This window comes from Octopus bimaculoides, chromosome 4, assembly GCF_001194135.2.
Source record: "Octopus bimaculoides isolate UCB-OBI-ISO-001 chromosome 4, ASM119413v2, whole genome shotgun sequence".
NCBI lineage: Eukaryota > Metazoa > Mollusca > Cephalopoda > Octopoda > Octopodidae > Octopus > Octopus bimaculoides.
This window is the reverse complement of record NC_068984.1, coordinates 56,390,655-56,408,707: the sequence shown is the minus strand read 5'-3', so window position 1 is coordinate 56,408,707 and position 18,053 is coordinate 56,390,655. Positions and strand designations below refer to the sequence as shown.

The window sequence follows — 18,053 nt, the reverse complement described above, 5'->3', positions numbered from 1 at the left end:
AAGTTTCATCTGAATCCATCCAGTGGTTCTTGAGATATCTTGTCCACAGACAAACAAACACGACTGAAAACAATACCTCCGCTAAGGTGGGGGTAATAATACTAATAATAATAATAATAATAATAATAATAATAATACTAATAATAATAATAATAGTTGTCAAAGATCATGAAGAAAAAAAATGCTTTCTAATTGATGTATCAATACCAGCAGATGACAACATTTCTCTAAAAGAAATGGAAAAACTTTCAAAATACAAAGACCTGGAAATAGAGATAACTCGAATGTGGAATCTAAAAACAGAAACAATTCCTATCATAGTAGGTGCCTTAGGTATAATAAAAAAATATTCAGACAAATACATAACAAAAATACCAGGACTTACAAATATATATAACATACAGAAAATTGCACTACTGGGTACTGCACACATTCTACGCAAAACACTTTCAATACAGTAAACATAAGAGCACCACAGCAAACCACAGCACATACCCAAGGCGCACAGAGCTGCGCTCGGTAGTGAAGTGAAAGCACGTTATAAAAATAAAACTACTGAATAATAATAATAATAATAATAATAATGATTTCTTTTACTGGCCACGAATGATACTTTTTTTTATCAACTCCAAAAAGAACAAAAGGCAAAGTCGACCCTGACAGCATTTGAACTCAGAACGTTAAGTCAGAAGAAATGCTGCTGAGATTCTTATTGGTGTGATAATGATTCTACCAGCTCGCCCCTTAATGATAACAATAACAATAATAACAAGAGTCAGAGTGTAAAGCAAGACTTACTTCGGCCAAGATACGTGAACGGTCAGTTAATCCACCACTTGCTTGTCGGTATCGTTCTTTGATCTCAGCCAGCTGATCCTGTAAGGCACGGAATTCTGTGAGAGAATGATCCAGCTGCTTGTTTGTGTATTTCTCACGGCTACGAATTTTCTCTAGGGATCGATCTATTTCATCTTGGAGTTCTTGAAGATAGGACTTGGTTTCTTCCATGGAGACTTCAATGTTGTTCTTGTGTTGATGCATTTGATCGACGTGGAGTCGCCAATCCTGCAAAAATCAAATAAGTTTAATGTCTTCAACAAACTTTAATAGACATAATTTTGAAGGTCCCTCATGACAGTTAATTAATCCTAATCCTTCCTAGTGTCAATAGGACCAGTATATAATAATACCAACTTGTGTGCCTGTACAGATGGTCAGGTTAGTCTCTTGCAGGAACATGCCTAGAAGTTTTGACAGATAGATGAACTTATAAACAAGACAAATACTTATTTCCATTTGTTGATAAGAATGGATGAATAACTCTGAGCATGTTTTAGTCTCATTTTGATCTCATCAGTGAATAATAGCCATTACCATATTGATACAAGTAAGACAATACATGATCATAACCAATGAAAATATACTGACCTTAAATTTGTTTAGACCAGTGGTTCTCAACTAGGGTCCATATAAGATTTGTTGGGATCCACACAAGCAAAACAGTAAATTGGAAAGCCATAGTGGTATATTAAGAGATCATGAAGAAATTTTGCCAGGTTGCTAATAAACAGCTTGGTTTCTTTCTCTAACATTTTACATAAGTTCAGCCTACATACATAAGTTAATGCATGAAAAACAAAATAGTAATTTTGAAAGAAGTATCTATAAAACTAGTTTTTAAACATCAAGGGGTGATGGAGGTCCACCAGAATAGAAAAATAATCAAATGGGTCCATAGGTAAAAAAAAAAATGGTTGAGAGCCACTGGTTTAGACTATGACTTCTTGAGAAAGTAAACACGAAATCAATGATGACGATATCAATGATTTTTGATGATTATAACTGTATATAACAAGAGATAAAACCACAGCAGGAATACCATTCTCCTTCCACACACATAAAGAAATGCATAATTCATGCATATTATATCTTTAGGGAAAGTATGCAATAAAATTTCAACCAAATGATTACATAATCAGCTACATTTTGTCCAGGGTAGTTATAATAAGAGATGAACTAGATGTGTGATTTTGCTGGATTACAGGTTGTTGTTATTTAGCAATAGGTTAACCCTGATGAAGCAGACCAATGATTCAAGGCAGTTTAATTGCGGTCATTTAGTGTTGCTATTTCTAGTATATTAGCAACTTTTCCAAGCCCCCTCCTCATTAGCTCAATGAATTACAAGCAAGGTTGCCTCAAAAGCACTATGGGTCCCAAGGCAAAGCAATGGTCCAGGGACCCCCTTTAAACACAATTTCAGTATACATATTTTAAAATTTGGTCCCTAGACCTGTGGAGCTCTCAGACAAGTGCCTAGCATGTCCATGCTTTAAGGTGATGTTGATTACAGGTAAAATAAGGATTAAATAACTTCTTGTAATTCTCTGATATATGAAGATTTGGTTGTATGGTTGAGAAGTTTGTTTTGCAAACATGTTGCTATGTATTCAATCCCACTACACGGCATCATGGGTGAGTGTCTTCTACTGTGATCTTGGGTTGATCAATACCATAGGAGCAGAAGCCTGTCTTGCATATGTGTGTGTGTATGTTTATATATTTCACTGTATATTAGTGAAGGATGTAAACATTAGTGAACAACTGGTGCTCTTTGAATGAAGTCTCCTGAATGCCACCATCAAAAATAAAGTGAACCATTGAAGGTTTGTAGGAAACCTGTAACCAATGTAATATAAAATAAAAAATAATCCCACCACTGACTACCTCTTCCTAACCTTGAAGAAGCTTTAACTTATAACATTCACAAGTCATCTGTTTCACACACTCGAGACTTACATCTACACTATAATCTTTGTTACTCAAGTAATTGATAATGATCAATTTTGAGTCAATAAAAGGCCAATATTTTAGGGAAAAGTATGTAATAAACTGAACTGACTAAACAGCTTACTATTAATATCCTTAGAGAGGGTTTGAATTCTGAACCTAGAAGTGCAAAGCTAAACAGATACTGTATTGTATTAGTCTGCTACTGTCCTAACCTAGGATTAAGATGAATTCTTTTTACCAGAACCCCAAATCAACTTAATCTCATGAGAGATGTACTTGGTACTGCACTGGTTTTTACTTTAATTATCTCAGAAGGATTAGGTACAAAAATGATTGCAATAGAATTAGAACTCAAAACAAAGAATAAAATTAAATACTCTGTAGATAACATTTTCCAGATTTCAAGTTAGGGAATATTAAAAGAGAAAAAAAAAACAATTTTATTTACCTTGTTATCAGTTCTAATTAAAACTTTCAGCTGTGGTGTTACTCTTTGTACTTCCAGAAGCCATTCATCAAGGTTTGTCTGAGATTCCAAGATATTATCAGGTTTACTGCTACCTTCTTTCAACTGGAAATAGAGTATGATAAATAACCACTTGTACAGTTTTACTTGCATCAGATATTAACCTAAAATAATAAAAAAAAAGATTTTCTTTTTTTAATTAGAGAGACATTATGTTCATGGCCTTTGCAAGCCCTCCAAGGGATATGAAACCTGCATGGTTAAAATTCCTATTAAACAGGTGAAAGTCAAGAATGGCAAGAAAAACATTGATAGGAAGAAAGTAATGGGGCTATCCTGGGGAAATACTGAATATAGTAGCTAGTGTGGGTCCTGTGAAAGTGGACACGATATTGGTAGCAAGAGCAAGAGACAAGTAGGGAGTTTCTGAATGGAGGTGGCACAAGATCATCAAGATCTGCAGAGTAGAGGCCACTGTAGTTATGCTAGAAAAACCAGAGAGATGAGGCAGCATATCAGTAAGCTTTCTTCCTTCAGATACAATCTGTAATATCTATAGCAGCAACAGCAACACTTCCACTAATGTGGAAAGAGTACTTCAGGGCAGGTTTTGAGCTTTATAGAAAGGGATGGGGGAAGGAAATGAGGTTTTTTTTCTGGTGCTGAAGCAGAAGGTTATACTTTGTGATACAGTAGATGCTATGTTGAGAATACATGTGCAACAGAAGAAATCTGCAGTGAGAGTGAAGGCCCAACAGCTTTTTCTCCAATAGTATATAGTGGTGCACTTATCTACAGCCAGTTTGATTTGTCAGTCAGTAATCAATTGCTGCATTGCTTCCAGGTCAGATTTCTGGAAAGATCTAAAGCATATAGGATCCATTCCATTTTTCTCAAGGTACACTTCAGTGTCATCTACATATTTTAACACAGTATCATGCTTAAGCTGGTATCTATTTTGTTAATATATGCAACAAACAAGATGGACCCAAGAACAGATCCCTTTGGGATGCCAAATGTCATTGCATAGGGTGCAGAATGTTGCCTTATATAGATAAGGGTTGTGGAATGGCAAAATTGGTAGAGGATTTGACAAAATACACAGTAATATTTGGTTACATTCCTCTATGTTCCAAGTTTAAATCCTGTCAAAGTTAACGTTGCTTTTTATCTTTCTGGAGTCAATAAAGTAAGGATCAATCAAGTACTAGGGTGGACATTATAGATTGTTTCCTTCTCCCAAAATGTGAAACCTTGTGGCTATAGAATAATCCATTCTAGAGCCCTGTTTGCTAACCAAATTGTTCCTCACAGGAATAATCCATTCCAAGCTAAACCCAAATTCCACATAAAGGAATTAAATTATGTTTTAATTGTCCAACCTTCAAAAGCAAACAAAAATATTATTTTCTTTGTAAAATATGAAAATATGCAAGCCACATGAAATGCGTAGACGGACAATAACAAACCAGTGGAATTCTGGTTTAAGCACTCCATATAATCCTTCATAAATTTTTTATTTGGGATTTTCAGAAAATTTTTTCAAACTTATATTCCACACACAGGAATTCTTACAATTATGCAAAAAAATGTTTGATAATTTTTTTAATCCAAAAATTTCCAGTTTTTAAAAATTTTTTTTAAAAATCAGAGTTTAAAATATGGACATTTCAAATTTTTGGCTTAAATCCCAGCAATGAAACTACCCTTGGGTGCATGCATCATCATTCCATTAAATGTGTTTATGGAGAGAAAAATATTGAAAAACATCAATACATTTTAGAGCGACTAAGAAATGATCGTGGAATCTGCTAAAAACACCAGCTAAATCACCTACACACAAAAAGTTTTTTCATTTTTTTTTTTGCATAATTGTAAGTATTCCTGCATGTAGAACACAAATTTGCAAAAATTTTCTGAAAATTCCCAAAAACAAAAAGTTAAGAGGGGTTATATGGGATGCTTAAACCAGAATTCTGCCAAGAAACCATTTGCATATATTCTCCCAGTCACTACATGTGTGTGTAGTCTATTCATATTTTGTTGTTCAAATATCAGCTTGTTAAGCAAATTAGCTCTCCTCTCATGTGTGTGTATAGTGGGTGGGTGGTGGGTCTACTAATGTGCTGTTGATCAAATTACAGCACATTATGTGAGTTTTTCTTCTGAAAATTTGTTTGTTATTCAATTTGTTCATATAGAGAACTGTCCATATATGGTTACCCCACTGCATTAGAAATGAATTTATAAACAGATTGAAGGGAGACTATGTAGGGTAAAGAATAATCATTAGTCATGTTGATGATAACCTCTCGGGTTCTTGTAGCAACATAAGATGTATCCAGGGGCAGGCATAGCTGTGGGATAAGAAGCTTCTTTCACAACCATATGGTTCCAGGTTCAGTCCCACTGTGTGGCACCTTGGGCAAGTGTCTTCTACTCTAGCCTTAGGCTGACCAAAGCCTTGTGAGTGGATTTGGTAGACGGAAACTCAAAGAAGCCTGTCATATATATATATTTATATATGTGTGTGTGTGTGTCTGTCTGTCTGTGTGTATGTTTGTCTCCCATCACTACTAGGAGATTAATGTTGGTGTCTTTATGCCCCTGTAACTTAGTGGTTTGGTCAAAGAACACTGGGGTGGATGTAATTGACTTAACCCCACCCCAATCTTGCATGCCTTGTGCCAAAATTTGAAACTGATTTTACCTTTGATTCTTTGAGGGATTGTAAATTATCTAATCTCATCAGAGGTTCTTCATCAAAATCATCACCAGCATCAGCTTCATCCTACAAGAAATAGCAAATGAGAAAAAAATATAATAAAATAAAATATCTAGCCCAAATATTCAACCTGTTTTATGTTCAAACTTGCCAGATCCAACCTCTTATACTTACACTGCAATGTCATTCTACAAATAAACAGTCACATTATTGAAATCTCAAAGCTATGAGATAAGCTATGATTAATTCAAAATAATATGAATAAATAAGTGTTACATTTGACAAAGTAATCTGAATGCTAAAGGGTCAATACTGCTTCATTTGTGCATACTAAATTTTTATTCAGGCAGGCAGCTATCTGCAACATCAGTGAATGTTTTAGTCCCTATTTCCTGTATTTGAAATGATGAATTCTCATCCAAGCATGTGGATGGCTGCAAGTTCACATTACTAAAAGGGTCTAAAAAGGCTGAAATGCATCAGTTGATCTTGTTGGTTACTGCTGGGGTAACCTTTTGTTTCATTCTGATATTTGTTATATTTTTAACACAGCACACTTATAAGGGATGTCATCTCAGGACAAATACCGCAGTAACAAGTCAATCAATGGTGTTTGTACACTATGTATGATACACATCATCATTTAATGTCCATTCTTCATGCTGGCATGGGTTGGATGGTTTGGCAGGAGCTAGCCAGCTGGAGAGCTGCCTAAGATCCATTTATCTGATTTGGCAGGGTTTCTATGGCTGGATGCCCTTCCTAATACCAAACACTTTACAGACTGTACTGAGTGCTTTTAACATGGCAGTGGTATGGGTATTTTTATGTGTAACCAGCACGAGTGCTTTTAAGTGGCCCCAGCACGAGTGCTTTTAAGTGGCCCCAGCGCAAGTGCTTTTATGTGGCCCCAGCACAAGTGCTTTTACATAGCCCCCAGCACCTCCAATCCTGCAAGAGTAGGATCTCTCAGCTGAGAGAGAGATGCAGAGAACATGTTTGTATGTATGGATGGCTATGATTTTACTTAGCTTGACGTATCTTCTCAAGCACAGTAAACTGCCAGAAGTCTCAGTCTCTTGTCATCTCTTCTGTGTGGTTCAACATCTGAAGATCCTTTCTTATCGCTTTGTCCCAACATCATCTTGGATCTATCCCTTCAACACATTCCCTCCACAATTAAAGATTGGCACTTTTTGATGCAGCTATCCTCATCCATACGCATCACATTACTATACCATTGCAGTCTTCCTTGCATACTACATCTGATGCTCCATATACCCAGTTTTTTTCTCAAATTACACTTTGTCATACATGCATATTATCCATCCAGCAGAGCATGCTTTGTCATACATGCAAATTATCCATCTTTGTCATACATGCACATTATCCATCTTTGTCATACATGCACATTATCCACCCAGCAGAGCATGCTGGCTTCATTTCTTTCAAGCCTTTGCATGTCCTCAGTGGTCACAGCCTATGATTCACTACCATATAGCATAATACTGCCTATATTGTATATGCTGGATTTTTATTCAGCTGAGTAGTATTTGCATCATAAGTGAATGTTTTATTCAGTTTCCTATATTCGAGGTAATTCTTAGTCAAGCTGTGCTACTGTAGGGCAGATTGAGACAAACTTTACAGACATTGTAATAGGGCTGGGCAGGCATTTTCCCTGTTTTGTGGCTATGGAGAAAGAGGTTGTGAGATGGATGACAATGAAAAGAATGAGGATAGACACTTTTCTCTTTATTTTAGTCCTTATCAACATTTTAAGTTCCACTTGAAAAGTAAAGTGAAGATTGTGAGGGAAGTGTCCTCCTCTAGAGAATTTATCAAAGGGTGGGTGATTGTAGGGAAAATGATAACAGAGAAAAGAACTCCCCAAAGTATGTGCTTGTAGATCACAGAACAACATTTGGGAGAGGACACATGTGGTTAGTGTGGTATTAAATCAGTAGGTTACTTTGCTTGCCCAAGCTGGAGACTCAGAGGACTGTATCATCCATATATTCATACATTTTGTATACTATGTACATTTTCCATCCTATATCTCACAAAAAAATTTCCTTTTCATCCAATTCTATACAAATCGTTGATGTCATTATTATTATCTTTGTAATAGATATAAATTCAAATATGCTAATACTTAAGGAACATTTTGGTGACAAGTACTTACAACAATACCATCCTCTTCCATCTTATTGAGATCTAGTTCCATATCTTCAGCCATTATAACAATTTCTTCATCTTCCTCTTCTTCAGGATAAACTGGTCTAAACAACACAAAGTTATTACAAAATTCAGACTAAAATGATATTTGTTCTTGGATTAATTGTTCCTTCATTTCAGTAAAACACAAATTCTTTTTTTTTCACATTCAATACACACACATACACGCTTATTTTGATTATATGGCGATAAAGCCTTTTCAATAACAATATCCAATTGTTAATATTAAACTGGGGGAGAGTTTAGCTGCCACTAATTTTGATAATAATTACTGGTTGGTAACACTATCCATGATTATAAGTGGCTTCCATTGAGTGAATGTGCATGAATACACATACCTGCAACATGCTACCATGATGCTATCAGTTTTGAACTGATAATGTAAAAAGATGTAACCAAATATCATTAATCAGTTTCATCCATATGACCAACAGTATATCTTGGTTTTGTTAGGACAATTCTGCTTTGAATTCTATAGCATACCCACTTCTGCCAAAGCCCAAAGCCAACCAGTGATAATCTTGCAATTGAGTCCATACCCATACATGATTGAACAATCAACTCCTTAACCAGGCAGTTATGCCTGTGCAGGAAGGGTATCCAGCCATAAAAACCAAGCCAAAACAGACTGGAGCCCGGTGCAGTTCTCCGGCTTACCAGCTTCAGTCAAATTGTCATACCGATGCTAGCATGGAAAACGGACACTAAATGAGGATGATGATGATGATGATATGGTCACAGTTGAAATGTGTTTGCTCACAGGTATGCTTGATTGGAGGTGAGTTGGAGCTAAAAAGAAACAAAACTGTATTTTGTTTTCCCATTTTTCTCATTAGCCATAACTATGATGGATTACGTATGCAAGTTATTCCAAATCATTTTATTATCCATCTCTGTGAATTAGATATTTGAAGAAATAGCCATTGCATATCTTAGTGAGGTGGATGTGGTTGATGTTCAGCTTGAAATCTGAAGACCAATATTTGGTGAGAAAATATGAACAAAAATGGGAATTTCAGAGGGTTGCGAATTATGACAGGAAGAACCAGAGAGAGGTCAAAAACAATAACAAGAATAGTTGTCAAAAACCGACTTTAATAAGTGTAATTTCTACTATCTTGCAAAAATTGATATTGTAGATACTTACTTTGCCCATTTGAAATTTTGCCTCTTTAATGCTTCATCAGCCAGACGATTGAGTACATAAATACAATGTTCACCACAACCTTGCTTTAATTTTGAAGGGGCAAAGTTCAGTGTGTAACCCTAAATAGAATAATATTCTATCAGAAAGGTTTTTCTGTTAAAATGAAAATGCTCTCAGTACAAATTAGAGATAAAATTAATTATTATTGATTACATTCATTAACAAATAAATATGAGTATATACATACATACATACATACATACATATATATATATATATATATATATATATATATATATATATATATATATATATATATATATATATATATTGTATAAGGGATTGTGGGTAAGGCCAAAACAATGTGAAGTAAATGCAAGATAAATAACAAGAAAACAAATATATGAATTAATGTAGACTTAACTTGTATTCAATATTTCGGGGGTTATGACCCCGTTTTCAAGAAAATGAACAAATGCTGCCAATGTGTGTGTTTGTGAGAGCATGTAAGCTCACAAAGTGAATAGGGTTAGTGACTGGGCGTACACAAAGGCTTCAGGGTATTGGATACAAATAGGTCCAATACAGTTTCTTATATACACAGACTTCATGATGGACAAAACAGGTAGAGTAATGATGGTGGTAAGGTTGAATGCAGGTGAGTCTTGTCCATCTGTTGTTATAAAATGGCTTAAGTGACACAGGTATTTTATGAGGGATGGGTGCGTATGCTTGATGAGAGTAAAACTAGGGTTAGCAAAACCCTGTGATGGCATATAGCTATGGGTAGTATGGATGCAACATGGCTGACTAGTTAAGGATTTTGCCTTGCAATCATGAGGTTCTGCATTTTGATCACAATGTGTGGCATCTTAGGTAAGTGCCAAATACTATAGTCGTGGATTAAACCAAGTATTGTGAATGAAATGAAATGAGAGAGAGAGAGAGAGAGAGAGAGTAAGGTTACAAATATATAGATGTTGTTGATACATAATTACAGGGGATAGGCTACTGGTACATAGACGAATTTGCCACACTAAGATCTATATATTAGAATTGTTTAACTTTATTGAAAATACAGAATGTGCTCATGCTGGATTTATAACTACAAAATCATCTCCATATTTCAAGTGTTCATGCAAATGACAACTATGACACATCTGATTAGATTTAAACATGTTCTTTCAGAACATATAATTTCAATCTGTTATTCAAATCCTCTTAAATTTCATCATCATATGTTTTTTAGATCTACCAAAAACTTCAACTTTAATCATGAAGCAGCAATTACAAAAACTACCTCTACAAATTATTTTTCTTTTCATTTACATTTTAATGTTGTACAAAGAATATATCCGAAATTCTGAAATTTAAAAATAAAAAATGTGTAGGCTTACAAAATCTCGTACAACTTCCAGAATACTTGATATTGTTGCATTTGGATCATCTTTCTACAAGAAAATCAGTAGAAACAAAACTTTTTATTTAATATTTATAGAATAAATTTAAGAATCAAAATGTGAACGCCTCAGCAAAAATGAATAAATGGTTAAGAATTTTCAAAGAATCTTGGAGAGGATGCTGGTATGACCTATATGATTTATCGGTATCCTCTCCAAGAAATTATACTTTTCTTCATAAACTGTTAATCATAATTGTTACTACAAAATTCCTTTACTCATTAATCACACTTTCGATCTCATCATAGAACAAGTACAAAGGGAGATAATGCTAAGATTTTTAATAAAACTTCAAATCTGACTGCAGTGTCAGTGACTGAGTCATATATGTGTGATGAAACTTTTTGACATATTTTAACAGCGTTTTATAACCAGGGTTCCTTGAAAACAGGGTTCTTCAAGCGATTACAAGTGGTCTCAAAGAAATAGTGATAAATAGGTTAATTATTATTTACAAATACATTTTTGAACCATTTTTGTGTTCAATTCTATTTTCATAATACACATACACAACATACTCCTTAAGTAGAGAAATCCTGGCATCTATGCGTAGTAAGGAGAACCGAGGAGAAAAACGACCTCTTAGTAGCGAATTATGGGGGAATTTGATTACAGTTTTGGCTAAAATGAAATTTTTTAAAGCTTCTTTACGGCACCTGATGGATTTAGCACCATGAAAGCTTTCATAGACAGTTTTATGATTTATGTAATATCTCATAAAATTTTAATTTATGAAAGAAAAAGAAAGAGATTAATAAAGATATATAAAAGTTTTTATATAGCTGTTCCTGGAGACATGGAATCTATTTCAAAGGTTACCCAGGAATAAAAAAGTGGTTGGGAAACAATCTGCAATACTCATAAAAAAATAAAAAAAAGAACGCTAAGTGAACCTAATTGCGTATGTATTTAAATGGTAACCATGAGTTTTCCATGATGTAATTAAGGTATAATTCTATCTCTTCTCAGTTTCAACCAATATTTTGTTTATAGCATCATTCAGGCAAATTATCTGAAATCTAAGAAGAATCCGAGGTGCTGGCTGTGAAAAGATTGTACATAGAACTCTATAAAACTATTACTTCTATTGGGTAATGTTCCCGGCCACATATTGACAATACCACTGTAATCAATTATCAGTCCAAACAACTGATGTTAAAGAAGCTCTCATTTGTTCAGACACAAAACATTTAGAGCAATTTTCAGAATTTTATAGAACTATCATAATCATCTGATTCTTGTTTCTTATTTCATTCAGAAGTAAACATATAGCTCTGAAGTTTTGCTTATGCAATCCACAATCTAAGGATCTTCTGGCCTTGGTCTGAAACCTTTGGTCTTGAAAGTAGACAGCTTTCATTACACAATCAACAAAGTAAAACTTGCCACATAATGTACACTTTCCAAAACCCAAATGTAGGAAAATGAAAAGAAAATATGAAAGCGGGAAGAAATAGTAATCAAATACCTCTTGAGGAATGTCAAACTGCCTACCAGTTCCCTGTATAAGCCATGCTGCTAAACAAGTGAACATATAAAACTGTTCTCCAGGATTGGTTGGAAGAGCAAAGTAATGTCTAAAAAAAGAAAAACAAACAAGCAAAAAAAGAAATGGGGGATAAAAATAATTACTTTCACAAGATGTTAAGCAAAAGTTGAACCTGTTAGAAATTGAACTGAGGTCATAGAGTTTTTTAATTAAAAGTTTGTGGGGTGAGATACTAATTCTTAGTTATTCTCTTTGTTTATCACAACTGAGGTTCTATTAAGAGTAAAGATCTTAGTTCCATTCCACTACTTTCTTACATTTCTGTTTCCTCTAAATTTTTGTATTTAGATAGCTTTTCAGCATTCTTAATTTGATAGATCACAATTATAAAAACCTCCTCAAGGAATGTAAAGACACAGAGCTTTTCTCAATGAAAGCTGGATGTAGAGGATTCATTGGACACAGTGTGAGGCGATTGTTGTAGCCACTAGGTCTAACTCATCATAAAGCTAATACCATTATGAGAGATATTCAGACTACAGTGGAGAAGGCAAGTCACTGGATTTGGTTAAGAAGAGATGATGAGCAATGCCTGGAAGAATATTCTGTGAAACTAAGTAACCAGCTGATCAAGCAAGTGGGGCTGGTGCATAATAATGCCATTGAGTGGAAGGCCCTGAAATGGTGTGCATTCTCTTCTGATAACCCCATAAGGTTGCTAGCATCTGGGATGCAGAGCCTTCAACTGGTAGCACTTGCATTTGGAAGTTGTTTGCAAAAAATCTCCACATTGTTCAGCAATTAGGATGCATAACATATTGATTTTTGTCTTTGATAATGCATGACAGCAACTTTTTCAGCATGTGCCACATAAAAAGCTAAGTGGTTGGTGTTAGGAAGGACATTCAGCTGTAAAAATCCTGCCAAAACAGTTACAGAAGTCTGGTGCAGGCTTCTGCCTGGCAGGCTCTTGTCAAACCTTCCCACACATATCAGCATAGAAGGTGGATATTAAACAACGATGATGATAATATCCTTATTGCAGAAGATTGTTTTTAGTGTAACACTAAATACTTTGGAGTATTTATCCACATCCCATCACAAATCCTCTTGTGGTTGGATTTGTTTTACCTTCTTCCAGGGTTAATAAAGCAAGTACTAGTCAAGTACATAGGTTGAATAAATCCACTGTAATTGTCCCCTAAAATGACTGACCTTGTGTCAATACTTATTATTATTACTCTTATTAAAGTGGTGAGCTGACAGAATTTTTTGCTTGCTGGGCAAAATGTTTAGAAGCATTTTATCTCTCTTTACGTTCTGTGTTCAAATTCTGCCAAGGCCAACTTTACCTTTCATCATTTCAAGGTTGATGAATAAAGTACCAGTGAAATACTGGGGTCGATTCAATCAACTAGCACCCTCAGGCCTTGTGCTTATAGTATAATGTAATTTGGAAACAAGGGATAATTTGGTATGCCTCTAATCAAAAGGGAAACCTAAGACTTTAGTTCTGACACGATAACTTCCTTACCTTGAAAGAGGTTTCATGTTCATTATTGTCATAAAGCTTTTTTCATAATTAAGTAGACGGAGCTTTTCCAAAAGTTCTTCCATATTAACAAATGGTAAATACGCTATGCCTGGGCTAACATCTTCAATTTCTTCTGTGCGTCTCTTCTCTTCAGACATTTTAAAAGGCAACTAGGAACCAAAAGAAAATTAGAAATCAGAAATTTCAGTCTTCTTGAAAGTCATGAAATATACTCTTTTTACTCTTTTACTTGTTTCAGTCATTTGACTGCGGCCATGCTGGAGCACCGCCTTTAGTCGAGCAAATTGACCCCAGGACTTATTCTCTGGAAGCCTACTACTTATTCTATCGGTCTCTTTTGTTGAACCGCTAAGTTACGGGGACGTAAACACACCAGCATTGGTTGTCAAGCGATGTTGGGGGGACAAACACAGACACACAAACATATATATGTATATATATATATATATATATATATATACGATGGGCTTCTTTCAATTTCCGTCTACCAAATCCACTCACAAGGCTTTGGTCGGCCCGAGGCTATAGTAGAAGACACTTGCCCAAGGTGCCACGCAGTGGGACTGAACCCGGAACCATGTGGTTGGTAAGCAAGCTACTTACCACACAGCCACTCCTGCGCCTGTATATATGAAATTTTTTAACAATTAATTTTGAAAATCAAGAAGAATTTAATGAAATAACTTTGTCATAATGAAGCTGGTATTTGGTGCATAAATTAACATGAAATTCTCATGAAGGATTTTTAATCACTTTAAAACAGGAAGTTCATATTAAAGAACCAGAGGTAGTTTTAGCTGGGTTAAAAGGGGAAAACACTGGATTGAGTGACTCTGAATTATATAAACTGCCACACCAAAGCTAACATGGGCTAAACAAAAACATGTGTATGAGTAGTATGAACATAAGCATGGTTTAATGGTGAAGAAGTTCACTTTGCAATCATTATGTCCAAGATTTCACTCTCTTGTGATTGCTCAATCAAGCCTTTGATGCAATCCGGTAGGCAGAAACTGCACAGGAAATCAATAGATAGATTATAATTGAAAGGACCAGCCTTATCACACATTGTGCGATGCTGATTCTGCCTAAGGATTATGGTAAAGGCACATACATCTCTGGAATATTCAGCCACTCACATGCTAATTCAATGAATATTCATTGGAGAACCATTTACTTTATATATTTGATGCATGGCCTGAAATTTAGATTTGAATATTTCACTTCATTTATAATTTTATCATCATTTAAAAAAAGACAGGTTACAACAGTTTTATTCTTTGACATAATCGCTATATATTAATAAAGATTATTTTGTATGTTAATCAATCCATTCAACTCAAATATTTTAATAATAAGACCCAAAACAAATTTGAAACAGTTAAACTATAACTTTTTTTAAAAGCCTCTAGCTTTGAAACATCTGAAGATATTATTGTTTTCATACACAGAAAAAAGAAGGATGTATATTAATTTTATTAATAGTCATTTTATTGACTCTGCAGATGAATGATGGGAAGTGAAAATTGTATTGTATAAGATTCCACCAAAAATCACTTACAGTTGTTCAAACTTGACTGACATAAAATGCTATACTAGTTCATAATTTTTTTTTTTTTTTTTTTTTGCAAAATGAGATTTTGCAGTATTTATGCCTTTATCAAGGGCATCAGTGGAGCAAGTGAATGGAAATTGTTTCAACCAAGGTTTGAACCTACGATAAAATCTCGGCTTACATTCTATTCTTTAGTGCACAACTGAAATTGCAAAAAGATTTGAAAGAATTAGATGAAAGTTCTGCAGTAATTTTCTTTCATGTAAATAGATGTTTATATTAATTTCAAAATTTGCCAGCGAAATCTTATAAAATGATAATGTTCTAAAAGATGTATATGTTTATATGTTATATATGAAAATAAAAATATTTGTAAGGTAAAATATTGTAAGGCTCAAGGCTAGACTAAAAGCTATTAACGAGCTATATTTGCGACCCATTTGATTCCTAGATGTAGCCATTTCATGAAGACACTTTCATCACATAATCTCTCCTGTCTATAAAAGAAATATGGATTTGTTGCACCTATGTAAAAATAAAACAAACAATATTTTGAGCCAGTATATGGTAGTGGAGTGACAGAATCATTAAAGCGTCCGACTGAATACTTAGTCCTTTACATTCTGAGTTCAAGTCCTGCTGTGGTAACTTTGCCTTTCATCCTTCCAGCTTGATTGATTGATACTGGATCGATTTATATTCCTCTAATGCATCCAACAAGTGAATAGAATTGTAGTAGAAGACAAATATATTAAAATAAATACATATTATAGCATTATCTGTAGCTTTAGCACAATTCACTCATGTCCAGGCGTGAATGGTATAACTCCATGTTATTTACTGACGTTAATAATTCTAATTCTTTAAATAGTGGATAATTCTAAGAAGAGTTGAGCAATAAACTCCATTCATAGGCCAAACCAAATTTCACTCAAATTACACCCATCCTATTGTCTTAAAAAAGCGGGGACGCATTGGAGAACGTGATACTTGAATCAAATGACGGGATAGTCACGGATGGAGCAATTTTACACATTGGTCTGCACGATCGGGACTGACATGGAGCTAGACAATAACTAACTAAACTGGTTGCAGATAGAGGGAAGGAAAATATATATTGAGTAGAATAATGGATTTCTAGCATTGGAGCAAGTATCATTTTCAATACTTCCCTGGTGTTCATTCAGAAAAAAAATATTCTATCCGGCTTTCTACCAATTCTGTCATCCATCTCATTACATCAAAGATGTCTTATTTTCAAGGTTTTGTTATTTAAAAATAATATCAAACATTGCTGTTACTCAATTCAGTTAACATATTTATAGGTAAGAAGAATAAGATAAAGTGAAGTTTGCGTTTTCCCCTCATAAACAGCATTAACGATATGAGTTAAGTGAAATCGTCGAAACATGGTCGAGGATTAGATGTTGGAAAGAATACCAGGCGATCTTTGGGCGATCGTTAAAACCAAAGATCGCCGAATACTCAAGTGAAGAATACTGAACAAACTTTTTCATAGCATCGAAGAATAAGTACAGCTGTAAGATTGACGAAAGTAAGATTTAAAAACCAAGGATAATTAAAAGAATTAACAAAAGCAAGCATACAATTTACCTGGAATCTTATAGAGTGTAATTTAGTGAATTGATTACCAACGAACAGTTTTTCTCGTAAAATTTACTCGGAAAAAAAGTTTATTTATCTACGATCGTCTATGTTTGATGTAATAGGGTGTGCACATGCGCAGTTACTTCTATGTATGTTCTGTTTGTTTATGACCATGGCAACGGCAAGTAAAGAGAAGTTGATGTTGATGCGCGTGTCGGCCTTTTGACATGAGAGTGTTCCTGTAGATGCTGTTAGACTGCTGTAAAAAATAGATGTAGACGATTTTTTTTGTCTGTGGTACTTATTTACATAGGTGAACTGGGTCATTTAGGAATTAAGTGCCTTTGCAACACATGATCAATTTATCGGTGACAGATCATGAATTCAGAATGCTTGATTTTAAATACTGTAAGACTGTCATCTTAAAAATAATTACGAGTTTCATTCTGTTATTTCCTTCTAATTTCGAATACTGCTACTTTCAATTCTATACTGGTTAATTGACATTGTTATTAGAATATCAACATTGATTTGAAGTCATTGTTCAGGATGTCTACTCTGAGTTCAAATCGCAACCAAGTTCATCTTTATCTTTTATCCTTTCAGGGTAGGGAAAATAAAGTACCAGTCCTGTATCGGAGTCGATTCTTCCCTTTCTCTCACTCGTTTTCTTATGTATCTCTCTTTTAGGAGAATTTAGCTATAATTAGACTTGTAGAGAGAGGATTTCTGCCAGGTCTCAAAATTCTCAAGATATGCTATATGTCACAACATCAAGGAATTGAGGGTCCAAAGAAGTAATGGTCAGCTTTGTCTTTCCTCCACATGGGGTTGATAAAATAAATTCCAAGCATGTATTGGAGTCAATTGAAAATTATTACAAGAGTTTGGGGGTGAATCAAATCATCTTATAAATTTGTAGCTTTTTTTTATCAAATAATATAGGCACAGACGCGGTTGTGTGGTAAGAAGTTTGCTTCCCAACTGTGGTTTTGGGTTCAGTGTCTTCTGCTATAG

At 34.6% G+C, this 18,053-nt stretch overlaps 1 protein-coding gene across 1 annotated transcript in view; it reads right to left on the bottom strand.

The window, feature by feature from the left end:
- Positions 1-17,200, bottom strand: part of LOC106882064 (intraflagellar transport protein 57 homolog) — a 20,892-nt gene extending 3,692 nt beyond the window's left edge. Inside the window, exons 1-9 of the mRNA XM_014932626.2 lie at positions 17,043-17,200; positions 13,853-14,022; positions 12,298-12,406; positions 10,767-10,820; positions 9,370-9,488; positions 8,170-8,266; positions 5,970-6,050; positions 3,242-3,364; positions 799-1,065 (exon numbers count right to left, since the gene is read on the bottom strand). Coding sequence (XP_014788112.1) covers positions 799-1,065; positions 3,242-3,364; positions 5,970-6,050; positions 8,170-8,266; positions 9,370-9,488; positions 10,767-10,820; positions 12,298-12,406; positions 13,853-14,010 — 1,008 coding nt within the window. The 5' untranslated portion in view covers positions 14,011-14,022; positions 17,043-17,200. The remainder of the gene's footprint in view (positions 1-798; positions 1,066-3,241; positions 3,365-5,969; positions 6,051-8,169; positions 8,267-9,369; positions 9,489-10,766; positions 10,821-12,297; positions 12,407-13,852; positions 14,023-17,042) is intronic.
- Positions 17,201-18,053: the final 853 nt, after the last annotated feature.